A 25,309-nucleotide genomic window follows, 5' to 3' on the forward strand; every position below is an offset into this window, starting at 1 on the left:
GTTCCAATTCTCCAGCATTTGTTGTTTTATGTCTTTTTGATAGTAAAAAGACATAAAACAACATTGCGGGTTTGGTTTACATGTCCCTAATGGTAATTGATGTTGAGCATCTTTTCATGTGTTTGTTGGCCATTTGTATATCTTCTTTTGAAAAATGTCTTCAAATCCTTTACCCATTTTTTAATCTGGTGGTTTGGTTTTTTTGTTGTTGAGTTTTAGGAGTTCTCTCTATATTCTTGGTATTAGTTTCTTATTAGATATATGAAATACAAATATTTTCTCCCATTATGTGGGTTACCTTTACATTCTTTTTTTTTTTTTAACTTTTCATTCTTGATTATGTCCTTGGATGCACAAAAGTTTTTAGTTTTGACATAGTTCAATTTATGTTTTTTTCTTTTGTTACTTGTTTTTATGTGTCATATCCAAGAAATCATTGCCAAAGCCAATGTCACGAAGCTTTGCCCCTATGTTTTCTTCTAAGAGTTTTATTGTTTTAGGTCTTCGATCCATTTTGAATTAATTTTTGTATATGGTGTAAGGTAAAGATCCACATTCATTCTAATGCATGTAGGTATCCAATTTTCTCAACACCATTTTGTGAAAGACTGTCCTTTTCACATTGAATGGTCTTGGCATCCTTGTCAAAAATAATTTGACCATAGCCCTAACTGGTTTGGCTCAGTGGATAGAGCGTCAGCCTGCGGACTGAAGGGTCCCAGGTTCGATTCTGGTCAAGGGCATGTACCTTATTTGCGGGCACATCCCCAGTAGGAGGTGTGCAGGAGGCAGCTGATCGATGTTTCTAACTCTCTATCCCTCTCCCTTCCTCTCTGTAAAAAATCAATAAAATATATTTAAAATAATAATAATAATAATTTGACCATATATGTAATAATTTGACCATCTATGTGAGGGTGTATTCTATTCTAATGGTCTATATGTCTTTTATGCCAGTACTACACTGTTTTAATTAATACAGCTTTGTAATTATAAGTTTTGAAATCTGGAAGTATGAGACTCCAACTTCACTTTTTCTCTTCTTACCACCTCCGCCCCACCTTTTTTTGGAATTCATGATATATCAGCAGTAGTCATTATAATTATAATTAGCTAGTTATACTTTGTGTTATATTAGAAGATATTTTTTGAGCACAGAGTATATGCGAGGCACCAGTCTAGGTAGTGGGGATACAGATTTTTGCACAAGATAGCTATTCTCAACTATTCTTGGTTGTGTTGCGTTGAGAACTGGCAGATGGTATACAGTAAGCATAAAAGCAAATAAGGTTTCATTTACAAATAAGTGCAATAAAGAAGAGAGTTGCTTTAGCTAGGTTGTTTAGGGAAGGCCTGAGAAGACGACGTTGGATTGAGACCAAATGGTGAGAAAGAGGAAGACATGCAAAGATTTGGGGGAAGAGTGTTCTAAGGCATTGAAACAACAAATGGAAAGACCTCGATTTTATAATTGGTATTACTAATTATCTATTAAACCAGAATAGATTATATTCTGGGATAATCCTTTAGTTCTTGAGATGGAAATTGCCTTTAAAGTATGATTAGAAATAATTTGTCACATCTCTTTCGTAGAGTATTGTGTTCTTAGAAGGTTTGGGGCTTTCTGAGACTCTAATGATGAATTCATGAGCCCAATTATTGCCCGATTTTGTAGGTAGTGGATGTTGAGCTCCACCGGCATTCCCTTGGAGAAGACTCCATTTACCCTCAGTCCTCCGAGTCAGACATCTCTGATGCCCCACCATCTTTGCCTTTGACCATTCCAGCCCCAGTGAAAGCTTCCTCACCAGTAAAGCAGTCACATGAGGCAGTACCTGATACCTCTGTGGAGAAAGGTAATATATTTTTTTCTTGTACATTCATGTATTTTTCCTTATATGGAGGAGTCATTTTGGAGCATTTTTTTCTCATTTACATAATATGATAATTAACTGCTACCTTCAGAGACTCAGAGAAAGGAAATTTTCCATAAGTAGGCATGTTGCCTCTACTACCCAGTACTATTATGAAAATACTAAAATGCTTATTACTCTTCTCAGAAAATACCTTTCATTAAGTTCTCCTAACATTTTGTAGAACACAAAACTCACTAAAAAGCATTAAATTTTTAAAATAGAAATTACTTTATTTTTATGGTTATGTTGCTATTTTTGTAGATTCAACAAAAGCTAAATGCTTCTCTACAGGACATACTTGAATAAATCAGTGTTGCAAACTAGACCATGCCACAAATCTTTTTTTATTTATTTCAGAGAGGAAGGGAGGAGAGATAGAAACATCAATGATGAGAGAGAATCATTGATTGGCTGCCTCCTGCACGCCCCCTACTGGGGATTGAGCCTGCAATCCAGGCATGTGCCCTTGGCTGGAATCGAACCTGGGACCCTTCAGTCTGCAGGCTGACGCTCTATCTACTGAGCCAACCCAGTTAGGGCCACAAATCTTCTTTAAGTATGACAAATCGTTTGTTAAGGAATAGATACCATTCTTCCCACATGATAAAATAGAGCAAAACATCAAAGTAATAATAGAGAATTGGAAAAATCAATTAATAAACCTATATGTGCATTAGGGAAGGGGACTTGAACACAGTCTCAATTATAGCTGAGCAGGAAGAAACAAAACCTCTTCCACTGTGAGATACGCTGATGATAAATAAGGTGACCCTGCCTCCTCCTCACCAAAGTAAAAGAATTCATTAACATTTCCTGTAACTGGATGATTCCCTAACAAAACATTAGTTCTGATTTTGCAATATTAATGTTGGATTTTACAGCACAAACTTTATAAAACCATTTTCTCTGAAATGCTTTTGCGCTTGAGACTTCTTTTATGACAGGTAACTCAGAGAAAAGTAAGGCTTATCGAACGAAGTTCATGAGGTTGGGGCATATCATAAAACTGAATTTCTGCTCTATTTTGGGTTTGTAGATGTGTCTCTCACTGGAGGAGAATGTGGATATTTTAACAACCATATTAGAGAAAAGATAGGCATTAAAAGTATGACAAAGATAATTTCCCTGTTTTTAACTTAATCAAGGCTTTTCAGTCCAACTTAGGGAACTCTTATCATCATAATTAAAATCAAGCAGATAAATAAAGTTGCATTTTTGAGTTGCATCAGTCTTTTTCATTAATGGAAAAACTACTTCTCACTGGCTCAACAAGGGGAAACTATAAATAGCCATCCTAGAACAGCCCTGTGATGTGATTATGTCCAGCATCATCAATGTCATGGAGCATAGATACATATTTTCTAATTTAAGTTTTCCCATCACCATTTATCCCCTCTATGCCCTCTTCCACCTCCACCCGCCCTCACCTCCTGCAGTCACCACACTGTTGTCCATGTCCATGGGTTTTCTCATGGAGCATAGAGCTTAATGCTTCTTTCCAGCCTGTCGTTGCGCTCAATTCCTTTTATTAAATTACAACTAATTAATTGAGTTACAGTTCTTGCATGTAGTAGATATTAACTAAAATACCATGTATTTTAAGCCATTTTATAATTATATATAGTAAATACAGAAATATATTGAATTTTGTCAGTTCTTCAGGTGGAAGAAAATTATATTTTTTTCTGAGTTAAAAACCATTCATTTTTTATTCCTTGATGATTATAGTAGTTTCTTGTAATTCTGGTCTGGTTCCCAATTATGTGAACAAGAAACTTAAATAATAAATATCTAATCTTATTTAAAATACTAGAAGCCCGGTGCACGAAATTCGTGCACGGCGGGGGGTTGTCCCTCAGCCCAGCCTGTACCCTCTCCAATCTGGGACTCCTGGAGGGATGTCCGACTGCCCGTTTAGGCCCGATCCTGGCAGTCGGACATCCCTCTCACAATCCAGGACTGCTGGCTCCCAACTGCTTGCCTGCCTGCCTTCCTGATTGCCCCTAACCGCTTCTGCCTGCCAGCCTGATAACCCCTAACCACTCCGCTGCCAGCCTGATTGATGCTTAACTGCTCCCCTGCCAGCCTGTTTGCCCCCAACTTCCCTCCTCTGCCAGCCTGGTCACCCCTAACTGCCCTCTCCTGCAGGGTTGATCACCTCCAACTGCCCTCCCTTGCAGGCCTGGTCCCTCACAACTGCCCTCCCTTGCAGGCCGGGTGCCTCCCAACTGCCCTCTCCTGCTGGCCATCTTGTAGTGGCCTTTCTGTGTCCACATAGGGGCAGGATCTTTGACCACATGGGGGCAGCTATATTGTGTGTTGGAGTGATGATCAATCTGTATATTACTCTTTTATTAGATAGGATAGAGGCCTGGTACAGGGGTGGGGGCCAGCTGGTTTGCCCTGAAGGGCGTCCTGGGTCAGGGTGGGGGTTCCCTTGGGGCGTGGGGCGGCCTGAGCGAGGGGCCTGTGGTGGTTTGCAGGCCAGCCACGCACCCTGGCAACCCAAGCAGAGGCCCTGGTATCTGGAATTTATTTTCCTTCTACAATTGAAACTTTGTAGCCTGAAGCGGAGCCAAGCCTGCTGCTCCCTCCAGGGCGGCAGCCATTTCTGTGGCAGTTAATTCACCTTCTACAATTGAAACTTTGTAGCCTTAAGCGGGTGAGCCCGGCCAGGGTGTGCGGAAAGCTTTGCTTCCCCTGTTGCCGCCGGCAACCCTGGCCTGCTCTCTCAAGCTCCATTCTGCCGCCATTTGTTTGAATTTGTTTACCTTCTATAATTGAAACTTTGTAGCTTGAGTGGAGGCTTAGGCCTGCAACGGCTATGGAAAGCTTGGCTTGTTCTGTTACCTGGGAAACCTTGCTCTCTGTGGCTGTAGCCATCTTGGATTTGGGGTTAATTTGCATACTCGCCCTGATTGGCTGGTGGACGTGGCTTATGTAGCGGAGTGATGGTTAATTTTCATATTACCATTTTATTAGAGGGGACTAGAGGCCCAATGCACGAAGATTCATGCAAGAATGGGCCTTCCTTCTCCAGTCTGCGGGCACTGTCTTCGCTCCGGCCTGGAGCCACCTTTCTGCCTTCCCACCCTGCCCAGAGGCCCGGAGCTGCTGGAGCGGTGGGGGGGGGGGGGGGTGCAGAATGCCTACGTTGTCACCATGGCAATGACGCAAGTGTCCCGCCCCACCCCCGGCCACTCAGTGCCTGCGTATGCAACTTAACCCGCCATCTTTGTTGGGTTAATTTGCATACTCCTGATTGGCTGGTTGGCATCTCGAGGTTATGGTCAATTTGCATCTTTCTCTTTTATTAGTGTAGATAAGATTCATCATCAATAAATGTTTAAGTATTCACTTATATAACTTACATACAAGAAATAAAATTGACTCTAAATGGTATTAGTTTGTCTCTTAGCCTGCATTTTAATGTGATGTTAATATTTTTGTTCTTTTATAAAATCTCAACTTTATTCCTCTTTAAATTTTAATTACATATTCTTTATGGGCATTTAATAAGATAGGACATCATTAGATTAAGTTAATCCTTTTGAGTTTTTCCTCCTCTCTAATTTAAACAGGTTTCAATTTGTATAAAAAAATAGAACAAAATGAACTTGTGTACTGTTTATAGTTAATATGTTTTCTAATTTTTTAAAGAAACATTTTAACAAAATATGATTCTAGGCATATTCACATTTGTTAAAAAACAAGACAACAGGCCCCAAATGTGGTCACCTATGCCAAGCTCACATCACCAAATTCAAACTTACAGTTTCAGCCTCTTCCAGAAATGAATCTTAAATCAGTCAATCAGGAATCCCCTAATCAGCACTAGATGGGTAATTGGCCTGATAGACCCCTGCTGTCCCCTAAGAAAGGCGACCTTACCACAGCTGATCTGCTTTTTGCTCAATAATTTCCTTGCTCCTGCTCCCTTCTGCCTCTAAAAGTCTTTCATTTTGTACGGCTCCTGAGAGCTGCTTTTTCTCTGCTACATTGGATGCTGCTTGATTCATGCATCGTTGAATAAAGCCAATTAAAGCTTTAAAATGTACTCAGCAGAAATTTATTTATTTATTTGTTTATTTAATGGCCTTGACTGGAATCGAACCCGGTACCCTCCAGTCCACAGGCTGATGCTCTGTCCACTGAGCCAAACCAGCTAGGGCTGAAATTTATTTTTTAACACACTTCACCCAAAAATGTATAAAGGGATAATAAATACTGTGGATTATATTTACTTTACTACTAGTAAATGGCTTAAATGGTTGTTGAAATGATAAGGAATTTTTATTGTTTCATTCTTTTCCCACAATGGTAAGATTTTATTATTGAAAAGAGATTAATGACTTAATCATTTGCCTGTTTCATTTCAAGCAGGATTACCAGCCAATACTGAAACTGAGAGACATACTACATTTTATTCTTTGCCATCTTCACTGGAACGAACACCCACCAAAATGACAACATCCCAGAAAGTTATGTTTTGTTCTCATGGCAATTCAGCTTTCCAGCCAATAGCATCAAGCTGCAAAATTGTGCCACAGAGTCAGGTTCCTAATCCTGAGTCACCTGGGAAATCCTTCCAGCCTATCACCATGAGCTGCAAGATTGTTTCAGGTATACAGATGATGTGTGTGAAGTTGATGTGTATAAAAATTATTGGAATGACAAAAAAAATTCTGTGGTTTAAAAAAATTTTTTTTTTTTAGTTCTTCTAAGCAGGTTTTTTGTTTATTTAACAAGTGAGCTAATCACTTGATTAGCAGAACAAAGGTGTCAGGAAGCAAAAACAAAAGTCATCTATGTGGAAACAATTTTTTAATGAAGCAAGAAATGAAATTCAGAGAGGTCAAATTTTCATCTAGAATCAGCACAGGTAAAATGTTTGCTAGGATTATGGTTGAATTTAAAGTAGGAATTATGGTTTGTGATTATATATGGAAACCAGAGCAACTAGTAATAAAGCAAATGTAGAGGCCTTTTAGTTTGGAGTTGAAATACCCTTTATACTCTTAACTACATGAGAAAAATTACTCATTTCAGTTATTATCAGGAAGGTTGAATTTCCATTGCCTTACAACAATTTCACATTTATGTTAGGTAAACTTTTAGTAGGACTATATGTTTTTGGCTGTACCACCTCAGGAAAGACTGAGAGTCAGTAAAAATATTTAGGCACTGGGAGGTTTCTGTATAATACTTAAATGAAGGGGAAGGAGGGAGTCTTTGTTGTTAAAAATAGAAAACTAAGCAGTAATATGATCCAAGTCTTTGAAATTTATGAGAAGTAAAGAATGTATAATTTTATCTACCAATTAGAAGCACTGTGGAACTTGCTGCTTCAGAGGTAGATGTTGAATGTATAAATTGGTTTGAAGTTTAGATAAATTGAGGGATGACAAATTCGATCACTAGAAGACAATAGAGGACTTTAATGGTATATTGATACCCTTTGAGCATATTCTGTGGGAACATGAATCTCTCTGGATTGTGGCTGTGACATAGTATTGACAGAGACTTGGTTTTGGGTGGGTGAATTTCTTATTTTCCTATTGGAAATTAATCCCAAATCAAGACTCCTGGTTCCTAAATCCAATTTATCACTTACTAATTTCCTCCCTAATTTTAGCATCTTCGAATACAACCTGCCTAAGTTGTTAAGAGATTTATTATCTAGGGATTCAACAGTTTCACACTGTTATGTAAAGCGCTGCTTTTTGAACTTTAATGTGTCTACAGAGGAACTTGTTAAAATACAGATTTATATTTGGTAGGTCTGGGTAGGACCTCAGAATTCGTTTCTAACAAGCTCCCAGATGATGCAGATGCTAATGCTGCTGGTCTTCAGATAAGGCTGTAGAGAGGGAAACACACTAGTCCCTGGCCTCAGCTACACCGAGGCTGCTGCTACTGCTGCTGCTCAGTACCTGAAATAGACAGTCTCATTCACTTTTCCTAACTTGTCACCTTTGTCCTGGCAGCCCTGCCCTTCTTTCATTATCTTCCAGCATCTTCTTAGATGGGTTGAATATATTTATTTTGTTTAGTTTATTTTTTTCTCTTTTTAATTAATAAAGGTTCCCCCATATCAACGCCAAGTCCATCACCATTGCCTCGAACCCCAACTTCCACTCCAGTCCATGTGAAGCAAGGCACTGCCAGCTCTGTTATTAGTAACCCTTATGTTATCATGGACAAGCCAGGGCAGGTTATTGGAGCCACCACTCCCACTACAGGTGTGTGTTTGATCAATATTTATGTGATCCAGAAGATTTGATCTTTTTAAAGATGAAATCCTAGTGTCACTTAATAGCCATATAATGGGAAAATGAAATCTCCATCCATAAACAAGAGGAGGGAATATATAAGAGTAACACTAGTGCTGATTTTCTGAGGAAGATTTAGTCTTTTTGTAAAAGTTGTATTTTAAAAAATATATGTTTTTATTGATTTCAGAGAGAGGAAGGGAGAGGGAGAGAAACATCAATGATGAGAGAGAATCATTGATCGGCTGACTCCTGCACAATCTCCACTGAGGATCAAGCCGACAACCTGGGCGTGTGCCCTGACCAGGAATCGAACCATGACTTCCTGGTTCCTAGGTCGATGCTCAATCACTGAGCCACGCCAACCAGGCAAAAGTTGTATTTTTAAGAATTGACTTACATTTTCTCCTTAGTTTCTAGATTAAAAATGAGCTGTAATTAATTTTTAAAGAGAGAGAGAGTTGATTTTATTTCATTTGGAAGACATTCTTTTTGGGCCTGCAAGCAATGTGGTTATTTCCAAGTTAAGCTTTAGTTCAAGAATAACTTTGTGAGCAATATACTAGTATATTTCACCCCAGTCAAATAAAAAAGTCATCTTTACTTTTCTGTGAATAAGATAAATTTTGCGTCTGGGAGGAAAATTGTACCCTACCATTATAAAAAGAAAACACTAATAAGAATAAGACAGATTTGGATTCACCATGTTTGTCATGTAATCTTATATAACTACAGATTGCTCTTCAGGTTTTTTTTAAGTACTTTCACTAACATTAGTTTAATTGAAGGTAACAAATAGAATATTTAAACACATGCTCCTAAGTGTAAACATTCTTGTAGTTTTCACTTCTAATTAAGAGAAATGGTAAAAAGAGAAATGAAATAAGAGAGATGATTGTAAGGTAATGAAACCTTTCTTCCCCAAATATTTTATTTTAACATGTGAATGTGTGTTGGGCCATTTCAGGTAGGTTTTTGGAAAAGTTGGTTCCTTTAACAGTGACTGTAATTGTGGAACTCCTTTAAAAAAAATGCTGCTTTCAGTAATTACCTAAGACCCTTTTGAATATACTTAGGGATGCCAAATATGTGTGCTTTGAGAATACTTAGTGTTAGCAATCAGCCAAACGTCTTTGCAGACAAGTTTGGTAAATGGGTAGGTGACCAAATACCACTTCGGGTCTTGACTTTTATATATATATATATATATATATATATATATATATATATATATATATATATTTTATTGATTTCAGAGAGGAAGGAGAGAGAGATAGAAACATCAATGATGAGAACCATTGATTGGCTGCTTCACACATGCCCCACACTGGGGATCAAGCCCACAACCCAAGCATGTGCCCTGATTGGGAATCGAACCGTGACCTCCTGGTTGATAGGTCAATGCTCAACCACTGAGCTACACCAGCCGGGCTTGACGTATTTTTGACTGTAGATAATGTGAGTGATTTTTATCAGACCCTAAAGTCAGTTGTACACATGGAGTATAAAATGTTGAATGATGGCTGGATTTTCAAACAGGTATTCCTTCTAGTGAAGCTACTTTGAAGGAGCTAGCATTCACATTCACTTGAATGTATACATTTTGGCACATTGTTAAATAACCAATTCCATTATGTTATAGTATCTTTTTATACAGTAAAACTACTTACTTTACTTATTCTACACATTCTTACAAGCTTCTTGTCCCTTTTCAGGTTGGTGAAGTGGTCACCTTTGTAGGATGAATCCTTAAGTGTTTCTTCTATAACAGTTTCAGGGTTGTAGGTTTTCAACCCTTAAAGATGAAAACCATATAGTGGGGAAAAGGGAAGGGTGGTGGAAAATGCTTTAAAATTCCATTTTGCAAATTTTATTTTGTTTATACTTTACTTTTAAATCTGCCTTGCTTACAGGAAGTCCTACAAACAAGCTCTCTACTGCTTCTCAAGCCTCCCAAGGAACAGGTTCCCCTATTCCTAAAATTCATGGAAGTAGTTTTGTAACATCTACTGTCAAGGTAACCTCCTATTACATTATTGCACTTGGCTAGTTTTAATGACAGTGTGTTTGAGTTCAACAGTAATTTGTTAGTTGATACTGCAAACTTCATGAAGTAAAACCTTCAGGCTAATAAGTATCTTGAATGAAGATCGTCTTACTCCAGACTTCTGTACCTTTCCTTGATCTTTTCCTTGTGTAGAAAATGTTTCTCAACACTTCTGTCAATTGGTTACCTAGTATTTATTTGAAAACTACTATGGTGAGGCAGCTTATTTTTTGGGTGGAGGGGGGCAGCTTTGTTATAAATTTTTTCTTGTGAAAATATTTCATCTGGCAAAACATTCTTTTTTCCTATATTTGCACCAAAAAGGAGTAAATATATTTCCTTTTCCACATGTCAGCCATTTGGTTACTTGAAAATAATTCCTCTTTCCAAAATTAATTGTTTTATTTTTCAGGGAATAAGTCCTTTGAAATTTGGAATTCCAAATGTTATCTGACTTATTCAGATCAAAGTGCTAGCTATCTGTTCACTGTTTGGCAAAGACAATTCTTGTTGTTTGGTTAAGTTACTCAACTTATTTGTCATTGTCATGGCTGTCTTAAGGCTGGAGTTTTTGAGGTATAAACTCCTGTGTGAGAATTGCCAAGAATTCAGAGATCATCTCTTACATGACTGTGTGCTAACATTGCATTTCTTATACTTAAACACTTAATGGTGATGATATTGAATAGTTTCCTGGTCCAAGGCGAGGTTTTTCTCTAAATTCAGTGTAATGTGTGAGCACTGTGTTTATATAGATGTCTGGATTGTAATAATTTTGTTTCTTGCCCCTAACATTTATTTATGACAAATTGACTCTGAGATTTGCATTTTGAATTTGAGAATTGGAGACGACAGTATTTTAAATGTTGACTTTTGCTGTCTTTACAGTTGCTATTCGTTTAAGTTCTTTTTGTTGTTTTGTTTTTTAAATGTTTATAGAAAAATTTCCCTGTGTCCTGGGTATTTATTCTGAGTACAGACAACAAGTCAAGTTGTGAGAATTATAAAAAGGATATGCTGACACACTGACTGCCTGTTTCATTCATTTATTTAGTGCCTAGGCTCTAGGGATAGAAAAGAAATAAAACATAGTGCCTGTCCTTTACTAGCTTACCATTTGGTAGGAGACTAGACCCGGAAACCAGTGAGTTGACCAAATATGAGAGGTAGTGTGATAGGCATCTTCTGACATACAGGGGGGCACAGATGAGTGGCTTCCTGCCAATTACTAGTCTTGCTTTGCATTTGGTTTCCTTTTTTAATATATTTTTATTGATTTCAAAGAGGAAAGTAGAGGGAGAAAGAGAGAGAAACATCAATGATGAGAGTATCATTGGTCGGCTGCCTCCTGCATGCCCCCCACTGGGGATTGAGCCCACAACCCGGGCTTGTGCCCTGACCGGGATTCAAACCGTGACCTCCTGATTTATAGGTCAGTGCTCAACCACTGAGCCACACCAGCCAGGCGCATGTGGTTTCTAAAATAATATTAAAATGCAGGTGTTGAGGCTTAGAAGACCCCAAAGAGTTTTGGGCTTTTTGGTTTGGTTTGGTTTTTGGTTGTTTATAAGTGCTAGAGAATGTTACAGATTTGTATTAAATATGACTATAAAGTATCTAAAGTCACTCGTTTTATCTTAATTGTACAATATGTATTTTTACATTCACAGCAGGAGGATTCTTTGTTTGCATCTATGCCACCTCTTTGCCCAATTGGGAGTCACCCTAAGGTTCAAAGCCCCAAACCTATAACTGGAGGACTTGGAGCTTTCACAAAAGTGAGTATTTTTTCAGGGATCATCCTGCAAGTCAGTATGGTCTTACATAGTCTTTTTTGTGGCATGTTGGAGTTGGTTGACACTACCGCACAACATGTAACTTTTTAATCAGCCTCCGTTCTAAGCCAGATCCTATTTTGGAGACATGCTTCCATTTATTCAGTGGTGTCCACAGGGCAGCCCTTGGAGCCCAGGGAGATGGCAACTTGAGAGAGCACGGTGTGTTTCTCTCCGCTGCCAGCGTGCCAGTATCTAAAACAAACGAGTAGGCTGAGTTTGTAGATACACAGGATCAAGTCCAGATCCTGCTTTGTCCCTTTAATAGCTGTTATGGGCTACCTTTAAGCCGTGTTTTTACTCTTCTGGTGGAGCCATTCTTTACAGACCAGGCTTCATTAATTTATTCATTCCTGTGAACAGAATAGATTCAGGTATTAGTAGCTCTTTTCTTGGGATGTTTATTCAGTATCATTATCATGTTTGTTGCAAGGTAATCATCAAACAGGAACCTGGCGAAGCCTCTCACGTGCCCACAACTGGAGCTGCCAGCCAGTCACCACTCCCCCAGTATGTGACTGTGAAAGGGGGTCACATGATAGCTGTGTCCCCTCAAAAACAGGTCATAGCTGCTGGAGAAGGGACTGCCCAGTCACCAAAGATTCAGCCCTCCAAGGTTTGTGTTGGGTAGGGATGGGGAGGTAACAAGTATGGCCATGCTTTGCCTAAATAATTGACAAGTGCTGAAAAGATATAGGTGACAGCGTTGCTGATCCCAGAAAAGCCTGGGATCAAAGCCCCACTGGAAAAGCAAGTTAGTCGACGTGCAGTCCATCTGTTCTTTAACCAGTGACCAGAGCAGGCATGTCTTGTAGAGGGTCCTGGAACAGTCAGAGGCACAGGGCACGATGTTATCTCTGCCAGTGAGGGTGACTGACTTCCTGAGCACAGCTTTCCACATGCTTCAGTCTAAAGTGGGTAACTGACAGGACCAAGGTCTACTGTTTTACTGACTTATTTCTGATGGGCGAGTGCCGTAGTTTATACCTCTGATGTCCACGCTGTGTGATCTGTTTAATAATTCTTGGCTCTTTGGAGAGTTTCTTTTCATTACAATTTGGAGATGTGGGGAATTATTTGTTGGGAGAACTGTAAAATTGCACATAGATCCATGTTTTATAGCTAATAAGTGACAGGATTTGAACCCAGGTCTGCTGACTCCAAGACTCCTCATTCCAGAACTAATTAAAATTTGCAAGACATAAGCTAAACATGCTTTTAGAACATCCAGAGTTAAATTATCTCACTTTTAGGGAAGATATATTCTAAAGCTCTTGAGAACATTATGTGAAGTGTTTGCTTTTCAACTTTAGAGCCAGCCTGTCTAGGGAGAGTGAATTGTTTTAGAGCAGTGGTCGGCAAACTGCGGCTCGAGAAGCACATGCGGCTCTTTGGCCCCTTGAGTTTTTAGCGAAGGCCAGCATAGGAGTACCCTAATTAAGTTAATAACAGTGTACCTACCTATATAGTTTAAGTTTAAAAAATTTGGCTTTCAAAAGAAATTTCAGTCGTTGTACTGTTGATATTTGGCTCTGTTGACTAATGAGTTTGCCAACCACTGTTTTAGAGGAATACTTTAAAGTAGAAAAAGGTTTTAGATATTTTGGTTAGACTACATAGCTACAGATGGATCAAGATAAAAATTTATAGTGTTGCCCAGCCGGCGAGGCTCAGTGGTTGAGCATTGACCTATGAACCAGGAGGTCATAGTTGGATTCCCGGTCACATGCCAGGGTTTCAGGCTCGATCCCCAGTGTGTGGCATGCAGGAGGCAGACAATCAATGATTCTCTCTCATCATTGATGTTTCTATCTCTTACTCTCCATCTTTGAAATCAATAAAAATATATATTTTAAAAATAATTTATAGTATTTTATAAGTGGTTCTAAAATCTCTTTAAGAGTCCATTAACTACTTTCCCAAACTTACCTGGGCATAAGAATCGTCTGCTGATTTAAACACATAAACGCATAGGCCCCTATCTCAAACTTATTGAATCAGAATCTTCTTGGGGGCCCTGGGAATCTGGATTTTTAAAAAGCTCCCCTACTGACTCACGATTAGGCAAATTTAGGAACCACTGAGCTGCAGCATCAAATTTAACTTTGTGGCTTCCATAGCCCGAATCACTAAGACAGGTGCCTCAGTTGCATCCTAATCTCCCTCTGTTGTTTGGTCAGGGGCAAGCATTTTGTCAATGTCCTTAAGTGAGCAAATTATTGTCATGTGGACTTCCTACTCAGATACTTCCTATATGTTCTTCAAAATCAATTTACTTCACCTGGAGATGTATGGTATTACTGATTTAGGTTTCTGAATTAATACAGCATTTCTGTTTATGCTCAGGATAAGTTAGCGGATTTTGCAAATTCATTTATCTAATAATGCTGTGCTGGCTTTCTTGTCACATTGCCACCTATCTAATGGCAATGACAACTGAGAGGAAGTGGATGGGTTTGTGCTAGAATGCCCTGAATAAAGTTTAAGGACACCTAAAAAGAAAGCCACAGAAGAATGTGAAAGAACTGCAAAGAAGCATGAGAAAAGACATCACTGTTCATCCAGGAAATTGAAGTCATGCTTTGGGCTCGAGATCAGGCTCTGTCTGCAAGTACACCCTGGTTATTGCTGAAGTGCACTTGTAGAAACTGTGCTGGAAAACATATGGTGTTGTTTTACCTTCCCTACAACTTCGGCACAATAAAAACAGCATATCGTATTCATGAAAGTAGAGAGAGGTACTGCTTTTGACATGAAAAGGGACAGGAATTAGTGGGTTCATGTGGGAGTTAAGCAGTGTAGATAGTAAAAAAAGCATATACAGAATCTTGCTGACTTGCAAAGGTCTGTAAAGGGCACAGGAAAGGCAGAAATAGAAACATTGCATTAAAGTGATATATTTATAACAATACAGAACAAAGGGTGTCTGCCTTGTAAAACTAGGAGGAAATTAGGAATACAGAGGAGGTTTTAAGCCAAAATGTTGTATTTTTTTAAAAAAACACCAAAGCTAATTTGGGGTTCCAGTGTCCTACTTAAGAGCCTTCCTTGTGGTGTCCGTAGACAGCTGTGTGTAGGGTTCCCCCCAATAGAATGCCAGACTTACTCAGTCTCGGTTATTTTAGAACAAAGGAGGAGCTGTTATCCTGTGAGTGCTATGCTCCTAGTGGATAAGCTTGGCTAATAAAAACTGCCCTCCTGTGGCCAACTTAGGATACCACATTTTATTTGGCTCTGGGAGAGATTGTGTCATATCCTGGAAATTTTGAAGCAATTGAAAGTAAGGATAGAGATTGGCACATGGAGGGAAAAGCAAATCAGATGCATGGAATTTGGGGGAAGAAATTAAAATAGGTCCAATATGTATGTATTATTTTCTTTAAGAACTTGGCTTTCTTTAAGAACATGAAAAGAGATTATGTGTAATTTAACTTATGCAATAGGTTATTATTATATTTGATATATTTAAGAAATGTGAAGACTTGTCTTAGGAAAAAAGTTCAACTGCTGTAACCCAAGATATCCAAAACTCAAAGACTTAAGTAAGTTTATTTCTATCATACATAAAAGACCAGTGGGCAGTTCTGTGTTGATTCCACAATCATCAAGAATCTAGACTTCTATTTAGTTGCTTTGTCATTCTCAAAATTTTATTTTCATCTTGTGGGCTAAGAGAGCTACTTCATCTCAAGCTACTACCATATTCACATTTCTGGCCAGCTGGGGGAGAGAAGAGGAAGGGTGGAGGGGAGAAGCATAACCCAAAGGTTGCACTTACCACTTCTGTTCATGTGTCTTTAGCCAGAAATCAGATGACCACACCTACTTGTGCGGGGGCTGGGAGATATAGTTAACATTCTATGTGACTGTATCCCTAGCTGAAAATTGGGGGCTCTAGGAGAGAGAAACAAAGAATGAATATTGAGGTTCAACTCGCAGTTTCTGCTATACACCAAAAATGTTTTTCTACTATTAAGAAACTTTTTTATGATGCACAGAAAACTTTTTGATTAGTAAGCAGAGTTTTTATATCTCCACATCTCTAGGCGGAATGACTTTCCCAGCTCTGCAGCCACAGCAACTCCGTTGCCTGCAGAATGAGGCTGGTAGTCAGAATAAAGAGATTTGGGTAATCCTAAGGGATTGGTTGAACCATGCCAGGATAGCTGGGAGAATTTCTCTTCATTATAGGTTAACTTGCTTTTTTAAAAATTGGTTCTTTAATTCTTTCTTCCTTCTTTCCTTCCCTCTTCTCTAAACTTACATAAAAGTGGAGAGACTGCCCTGGCGGGTTTGGCTCAGTGGATAGAGCATCGGCCTGGGAACTGGGGGGTCCCAGGTTCGATTCCAGTCAAGGGCACATGCTCAGGTTGTGGGCTCGATCCCCAGTGGGGAGCGTGCAGGAGGCAGCCGATCGGTGATTCTCTTTCATCATTGATGTTTCTCTCTCTCCCTTTCCCTTCCTCTCTGAAAACAATAAAAATATATTTTTTTTTTAAAAAAGTGGAGAGACTATTATAATGAATCCCTTGTGCCCATTATCCAGTTTCAACAATTATCAAAATTTTTGCTAATCTTCTAGAATATGCTAAAGCAGACATCAGATGTTACATACTTTAATTTCTTTCTGACTAACAATCTAGGGTTTAAGATCAAAGTCCTCTGCCCTGGACAAATGCTGAAGACATTGACAAATGCTTGTCCTGTGGCTCTTTTCTCTCCAGTGGGTCTCGTGGGGTTTCATGGATTACCTTTCTTTAGTTAATGAGTGCCAGGTTAGCTTGGCATTTCATAAACTTATTCTCGTTTATGCCTCGAAATCTTATGAGGTAAACATTATAGACTAGAGGCCCAGTACATGATTTAATCATGCACCTGGTGCACCAGCTGGCTGGCTGTCCGCCGGTGCACCAGGCCTCCCGAAAGCCTCCGCCGCGGCGGAGGCTTTCGAAAGGCCTTGTGCCGGAGCAGACAGACAGCCAGCTCCCCCGCTTTGGCTTTTGATCGCGGGGGAGCTGGCTGTCTATCCGCTGGTGCACCAGGCCTTTGGAAAGCCTCCGGCGCAGCCATGGCACAGACGCTGAGCTCGCGTCCTGCTGGCCCAATCAGCTACCCCGGCCACCCTGAGTCCCGCCCCCTGCGCCTCCTGCTGGCCCAATCGTGGGCGTAGCGGAGTGATGGTAATTTACATATTACCATTTTATTATGTAGGATGAGGTGTCTAAAGCTAAAGCTCAAAAAGGTTAAATAACTTACCCAGCTACTAACTGATGAAACAAAACTGGGAAAACAGGTCTGACTGTTTAGAAAAACCTGTACTCTTTCCTCTATATTATGCTGTGGTTCATGTCAATTGATTAGGGGACCATTTTCTATTTGTTTGTTTGTTTGTTTGTTTTGTTAATTCTCACCTGAGGATATTTTTCCATTAATTTTTTGAGAGAGTGGAAGGGAGGAGTAGAGACAGACAGAGAGAGAGAGAGAGAGAGAGAACATTGATGTGAGAAAGACACATTGATTTGCTGCCTCCCACACATGCCCCAACCAAGGCTGGAGATGGAGCCTGAAACCGAAGTACGTGCCCTTGACTGGAATCAAACCCGGGATCCTTCAGTCCGAGGGCCAACACTCTATCCACTGAGCCAAACTGGCTAGGGCAGGACCATTTTCTTTACATCAGTCATATTATCCAAGCACATGGCAAGTGCATTTCTGTATATTTACATTCTTTGAAAAGAAACCATGTATGATTTAGTAATTATTTAACTTAAATATTCCATTCACCGGTTGTATTTGGTTTATCATTTTGTCCCACCTCTTAAGTAATACTATTTTTTAATTTAGAAAGATTCTAAGAATCTTTAGAATTCTTTAAAATAGAGAGTAATATAGTCATTACTCAATATCCTCCTCCCTAAATTAACATGTTCATATTTAATTTAAATCATTTTTTCTCCAAATAAAACATGATTGATAAAGATGAAGGTCCACTTTGTTCTTTCCAAAAGCAACACTATCATGAAATTGAATGTGTAGTTTTTCAGTCCATACTTTTATTATGTAAACACATAGCTATAAGTAACATGTAATGTTTGTGTGTTGGAAGATTTACATAAAAGATACAGTTGACCCTTGAACAAATAGGTTTGAACTGCACAGGTCCACTTAATCAGATTTTTTTCAAGAAATACCTGTACTGTTTGATCTGTGGTTGGGAGTCCACAGATGCAGAGGGCTGACTGTATTCTTTAAGTTACACTATTTTATATAGGGGACTTGAGCATCCGTGGATTTTGGTATCTACAGGGGTTCCTGAAACCAGCCCCTATGGATACTGAGGGATACTTGATGCAGTTAAGTTTTGTGGAAGACAAAAATTATACTTGGATTTTTTTACTGTGGGGATATCGATATCCCAAACGCCTATGGTCAGGGGCCAACTATATTCTTGAAAGTAAAATTGCTACAACATATTTTATGTGAATTCTCAGTTTTATTAAATATGCCAGTACCTCTCTAAGTGGCTGTACAGATATACTTAAGCAATGAACAAAAGCTCCTGTTTCTTCATATCCTCCAGCCAATTCTTGGTGTTATCAGACTTAAAAATTTCCCCTCCAATCTGATGGGGAAAGTACTTTCTACTTTCTTTTTTGCCTTTTGAAGGCAGATCTTTTGCCATTTTTGTAAAAATGTTTTCATCTAGATTCTGGTGAGAAGTTCTTTTTATGAAATAAATTGTTTCTTCTAATTGAGCATCCTACTATTTTGTCTTAAAAGAGCTCTGTAGTAGCCCTAACTGGTTTGGCTTAGTGGCTAGAGCGTCGACCTGTGGAATGAAGGATCCCAGGTTCGATTCCGGTCAAGGGCATGTGCCTTGGTTGCGGACATATCCCTAGTGCGGGGTATGCAGGAGGCAGCTGATCGATGTTTCTCTCTCATCGATGTTTCTAACTCTCTATCCCTCTTCTTTCCTCTCTGTAAAAAAATCAGTAAAACTTTTTTTTTTTTTTTAAAGAGCTCTGTAGTATTTTCTCACTTTGAAAGAGTTCACTCTACAGTATTTTCAGAACCAGATATTTCTAATGTTCATAATTTGGGTACTGGGGTCTTTTTTAAAAAAGTCATTTAAATATTCTTTTTGTTTACACTTTTCCATTTTTAACCAAGTGTCTACCTTTAGGAAAGATTAGAAATATATAGAAAGAGATGGCTTCTTAAAAATCAATTGAAAGAAAAAAATCAGTTGGAAGAGGTGACATCATTGTTAGGAAGGAGTTCTAGAGATAAAGAAATAATAGTTTCAGATAGAGGTAATATAGAAGGGGTTACAGAAGAGGTGATATTTGCCCTAGCCAGTTTGGTTCAATGGATAACGCATTGGCCTGCAGACTGAAGGGTCCCAGGTTCAGTTCCGGTCAAGGGCACATGCCTGGGTAGCAGGCTCGATCCCCAGTAGGGAACATGGAGGAGACAACCGATCAGTGATTCTCTCTCATTATTGATGTTTCTATCTCTCTCTCCCTCTCCCTTCCTCTCTGAAATCAATAAAAATATAGTTTAAAAAAATTTATATATATAGGGTTATTTAAAAAAATGAAGAGTTGATATTTACATTTTCATAGTGGAGTTTATAGTCCATATATGAGAATGTTTATTGCAGTTTTTCATAATGTAAAGTTTAAAATTACCTAAATATTCGTGCAGTTATGAAATGTTTACATATGTTATGATATATCAATTCTAATATATTATTACTTGGTTATTTAAAAAACAATGACTGGTAAAGGCTTGTGATATGATGAAGAATTAAAAATTACAGAATTTTATGTATGATCCTAATCTGATTTAAAATGAATATTAAAAAGAATTAGAAGTAAATTCACTAAAAATATTGAGAGGGTTTTTTTCTGAATGAGTAGGATTTTTTTCTTACACATCTGTATTTTCTATGAAAACACATATTTGTATAATTAAAACAATAGTAGCTGGGTTAAGAGAAAAATTATAACCTCTTATTGTAATAATTTCCCAATTGTAAGAAATATTGCTGTTCGCACCTATCATAGGTTGCCTTCCTACATTGGATTAGATCCCGAGTACCGTATCTAGGACTGTGCTTTGTTCTTTGCTAGCACACAGTGACTCTTCTGTTCTAAGTGCTCTCGAAGGACTTTAAGAAGAAGCACTGCTGGACTTTCCTCTGTTTTCAACAGGTTGTTGGGGTGCCAGTTGGGTCTACTTTACCTTCAGCAGTGAAACAGGCCGTGGCAATCAGTGGTGGCCAAATCCTCGTGGCCAAGGCCAGCTCTTCCGTCGCCAAAGCAGTTGGTCCAAAGCAAGTTGTGACCCAAGGAGTTGCCAAAGCAATTGTGAGTGGAGGTGGAGGAACCATTGTCGCTCAGCCAGTGCAAACCTTAACCAAGGCCCAGGTCACTGCTGCTGGCCCCCAGAAGAGTGGATCCCAGGGTTCAGGTAACTAATACTGTTTGGGGGTACTCAGCAGCAGTGCCTACCAAAAAGTTCTTTGCTAGTGATTTTATTTGGTATTTGGTTCTGTCTAGAAAACCTAGTAAGGTAGGTAGGTGTGTGTGTGTGTGTGTGTGTGTGTGTGTGTGTGTGTGTGTTAGCAGTAATAATAAAAATACAACTTGTTTCTTATGATACTGCTTTTAGGTTTGAAGAATAATTTTCATTGGTCCTCATTTCCACTTTGGGTTGTATATCATACTTAAAACTTTGTTCAGTCATTGCAGCATTTTGAGATATTAAACATTTGAATGTGTTCTAGGCTTTGATGTGTTGTTTCTGTGAAGGCATGATATTTAAGAATATCTGCCTTTAAAGCATTGTGTATCTGAGAAACAAATAATAAGCATTTTATTATTCTGTGTTTTAATTTTAGAGATGGCATTGCCCTAAGTTCCATTTTATCTTACTGCCTTTCTTCTCTTTTTCTTCTTTATCATTTTAGTAATGGCAACATTGCAGCTACCAGCCACTAACTTGGCCAACTTGGCAAATTTGCCACCTGGCACTAAACTTTACCTTACAACGAACAGCAAGAACCCTTCAGGAAAAGGAAAACTGCTGCTCATCCCTCAAGGAGCCATCCTGCGAGCCACCAACAGTGCTAGTTAGTCCATCATTAACTCGTTTGGTTCTTGGGTCTCTGGGTATGTTCATCTCATCCACCTGAGGCTCAGTTTTTACCTGTTTCAGGAAGCATTTCCATATCTTTGGTGGCATAATGGTAGTATTTGCCCAAATGCACTTAAAACATGTGCATAATTTAACTAGAATTAGCTTTAAGTAATCATAGTCTTACGAGGTGGCACTATTATTTTGGGTTTATCTACTCAGAGTTTGGGATCAGGGACGGATTACACTGACGAGATATGGCTCTTGAGGCTGTGCTGGGAGAAAGCTGTCTGTATGAACTGTAAATGAAGAAAGGGCTTCCTTTCAGAGGTAACTGACAACAGGTGATACCTGGGGAGAAGTTCTATACTTCCAGTAGCTGGAACCTATTTCTATTTTAAAGGAGACAGGAATAGGACTTGGATCCAGAGTCTCCACTTGCCATTGTTCAGATATGCTTCTTAAGTGTGCTAGGTTTGGAGAGGGAAAGAGCAGTACTGGCTCGGCCTAAATATATGTCTTAAAGCCCCAAGGAATTAAGTGGTTTATGAGACTTATATAAACTGCTTTGACATACAGAGAAAAACAATTTGAGTAGTGTTGTAAAGGGAAAGGTCAAAGGAATTATTTTCCTCTGAATCAGAAGTACAATTGGTACAGCAATCAAATTCATTAGAAATTAGCCACTCCTGCCAAAATGCAGTGTGTAAGCTAATCACCATTTTGTTTATTGACTCTAGTGGGTGATTTCCAGTCTCTTACCCTGGTGTTTTTTTCTTCATACCTATTTTTTTTCCAGAATTCATTCCAGAATTCATCAGTTACTTAGATTTTAGTTAATGTGCAGTATGTTACCCAAAGGGAAGCAAAAAGGGTCCATAGGCTTTAAAGTGGACTTTGAAGAGCTAAAAAGAATGGGACCCTGGAGTCAACATAAATATGAAGAAAGTCTTAATTTTTTCCAGGGGGTGGAAAGAGAGAGTACTGTAAAATCACACTAAATTCTAGCAGTTCCACTGAAATTGAATCAGATGCCAAAAAGTTTGGAAGCATGTCAGTGAGTACATTGAAGTGCTGATTAAAATCAATCAGTGGTTGAGCATCGACCCATGAACCAGGAGGTCACAGTTAGATTTCTAATCCGGGCACATGCTCAGGTTGCTGGCTCAATCCCCTGTAGGGGGCGTGCAGGAGGCAGCCAATTGATGATTCTCATCATTGATGTTTCTATCTCTTTCTCCCTTTCTTTCTGAAATCAATAAAAATATATTTTTTTAAAAAAAGTTGGTTAGAAAATGTCAGTATCAGACTTTCTCATGAACTTCCACAACTAAGTCAAAACAGTTGTCAAAGGTAAGTTCTTCATTGTACTCAGAGCTGAACTAATCAACTCATGCAGTTGAAAGTAAATAGATGTCACTCTTCAACTCTAGGAAGTTCTCTCTCTTGTCAGAGAAAGAAGAAGAATAGGAAAGGGAGGGAATGGTGCTGTAAATGAAACTCTCTGGGCTCACCTGTTTTTCTGTTAAGCTTCTTGATACTTGTTACGATGCTGCTGTCATTCATTGTGTTTGCAGACCTACCGTCCGGCTCAGCGGCCAGTGGTGCTGGTGCTGCCGGAGGCGGTGGCAGTGGAGGTGGCAGCAGTGGAGGAGGGGGAGGAACAGGAGGAGCCCAGAGCCCCGCTGGGCCTGGAGGGATATCCCAGCACCTGACCTACACATCTTACATTCTCAAGCAAACACCTCAGGTCTGCTCATCATGACTGGTGTCTTTTAAATCATTCCGTTATTTAAGAACTGCTTTTAGCTATACTGGATTTACCATTACAGCTCTGGGATTAGGAGTCAAAAACTGATATTTTAGCTGTGTTATAAATCTATATTATCTATACTAATAAAAGGGTAATATGCAAATTGGTCAGGACATCCTCACAGTAACGACCGAACAGCAGGCTGCGTGCGACGACAAGGCCAGCAGGGGGGTTAGTGAAGGACGACCAAACAACTGAACAGCAGGCTGCGTGGGGCGACCAGGCCGGCGGGGGGGGGGGGGGGCGGGCAGTTGGGGGCAACCAGGTCGACGGGGGGCGGGCAGTTAGGGGCGATCAGGCAGGCAGGTGACCAGTTAGGAGCCAGCAGTCCCAGATTGTGAGATCCCCAGAATCAGGCCTAAACCGGCAGTCGGACATCCCCCGAGGGGTCCCAGATTAGAGAGGGTGCAGGCTGGGCTGAGGGGGACCCCCCCATGCACGAATTTTGTGCACCGGACCTCTAGTCTACACTAATAAAAGAGAAACATGCAAATTGACCATCACTCTGCTACGCCCACCAGCCGATCAGAGCAAGTATGCAAATTAACCCAACTAAGATGGTGGCCATCATGGAGCTGGAGTGATCAGGAGGCTTGGGTTCCCCCTGGCAATGGAAGAAGCCAAGCTTCCTGCCCACCCTGGCCGGCCCTGGCCTCCGCTTAAGGCTACAAAGTTTCAATTATAGAAGATAAATAAATTCCAACGAAGATGGCAGTGGCCACAGAGCTGGAGCCAGCCGGAGGCTTGGGTTGCTCCCGGCGATGGAGGAAGCCAAGCTTCCCGCCAGCCCTGGTCTGCCCTGGCCTCTGCTCAAGGCTACAAAGTTTCAATTATAGAAGATAAATAAATCCCAGATACCTGCTTCCAGCCGGCGCTAGCCTATGCTTAGGTCTCCGGGGTGTGTGGCCGGCCTGCAAACCACCACAGGCCCTCGCCCAGGCCACCCCACGCCCCAAGGGAACCCCCACCCTGATCCGGGACACCCTTCAGGGCAAACCAGCCAGCCCCCACCCATGCACCCGGCCTCTATCCTATCTAATGAAAGAGTAATATGCAAATTGACTGTCACTCCAACACACAAGATGGCTGCCCCATGTGGACACAAGATGGCCAGCAGGGGAGGAAAGTTGGGAGGGACCAGGCCTGCAAGGGAGGGCAGTTGGGGGCAATCAAGCCTGCAGGGGAGGGCAGTTAGGGGTGACCAGGCTGGCAGAGAAGGGAAGTTGGGGGTGACCAGGCCTGCAGGGGAGGGCAGTTAGGGGTGACCAGGCTGTCAGGGGAGGGCAGTTAGGGGCAATCAGGCTGGCAGGGGAGTGGTTAGGGGGTGATAAGGCTGGCAGGCAGAAGCGGTTAGGGGTAATCAGGAAGGCAGGCAGGCAAGCAGTTAGGAGCCAGCAGTCCTGGATTGTGAGAGGGATGTCCCAGATTGGAGAGGGTGCAGGCTGGGCTGAGGGACACACACACACACACACACACACACACACACACACACCCATGCACGAATTTCGTGCACCGGGCCTCTAGTCCTATATAACAAAAGGCTAATACGTAAGTTGTCCCCTCGGGATTTCGACTACTCGCTATGACATGTGCTGACTACCAGGGGGCGGCACGGAACGAAGGAAGGCCCTGGCCAGCAGCTGGCAGTTGGAGGAAGGAAGGCCCCAATTGGCCGTGATCACCGGCCAGGCCTAGGGGCCCTACCCAGGCACGAATTTCGTGTACTGGGCCTCTAGTTTGTTATAAATGTTACAAATCTGTATTGTTTTGTTTGACAGAAGAGGGAGTAGAGATTCAGAAAGACTTAAGTAACTTATTCAAGGCTTCTCTGCTAAGCCAGTGCAGGCTTTGGATTTAAACCCAGATCTTTCTGACACAAAGGAAGATTTTCACTCTGCTAATGCTTCCCAAATCCATGAGGTAATAAAGTCTTAATGTGCAATTCAAAATGTTCTCTCAGAAAGGAGTAACAAAAGAGATGCTATCAGACTGTGGTATTTGGAGTTAGGTTGGATTCAAGATGAGGACCGGGTTTCCGCCTTCTTCCCCTTGTCACAAAGTCTTGGCTCTCCTCTAAGGAAAGTCATGGAATTTTGGTTCCAGACATTTTTACTGAGAGGGATGGATAGTAATCAGTCTGAGTGATTAAATCTAGCTTTCAGGACTAGATTACATAACTTGAGTTTCCCACACCTGCTCTGTAACTACTGTGCAAAGTTTGAGAAGTAGGGATAACTTGGTAGTGACACCAAGCACTGTTCTTTTCAGTTATTGTGGCTGAGTTG

The 25,309-nt window shown here is 40.3% G+C and overlaps 1 protein-coding gene across 4 annotated transcripts in view; it reads left to right on the plus strand.

The window, feature by feature from the left end:
- Positions 1-25,309, plus strand: part of YEATS2 (YEATS domain containing 2) — an 89,958-nt gene that overhangs the window by 43,896 nt on the left and 20,753 nt on the right. For 2 of the 4 annotated variants that reach the window (XM_079766715.1, XM_079766717.1), the window contains 9 exons: positions 1,676-1,856; positions 6,297-6,539; positions 8,000-8,158; positions 10,102-10,205; positions 11,906-12,013; positions 12,504-12,686; positions 20,287-20,545; positions 21,045-21,206; positions 22,789-22,961. In XM_079766715.1, coding sequence (XP_079622841.1) covers positions 1,676-1,856; positions 6,297-6,539; positions 8,000-8,158; positions 10,102-10,205; positions 11,906-12,013; positions 12,504-12,686; positions 20,287-20,545; positions 21,045-21,206; positions 22,789-22,961 — 1,572 coding nt within the window. The remainder of the gene's footprint in view (positions 1-1,675; positions 1,857-6,296; positions 6,540-7,999; positions 8,159-10,101; positions 10,206-11,905; positions 12,014-12,503; positions 12,687-20,286; positions 20,546-21,044; positions 21,207-22,788; positions 22,962-25,309) is intronic. The other 2 variants (XM_079766716.1, XM_079766718.1) reach the window with 2 other exon arrangements.

The sequence above is a fragment of the Cnephaeus nilssonii genome, assembly GCF_951640355.1.
Source record: "Cnephaeus nilssonii genome assembly, chromosome: 3".
Taxonomy (NCBI): domain Eukaryota; kingdom Metazoa; phylum Chordata; class Mammalia; order Chiroptera; family Vespertilionidae; genus Cnephaeus; species Cnephaeus nilssonii.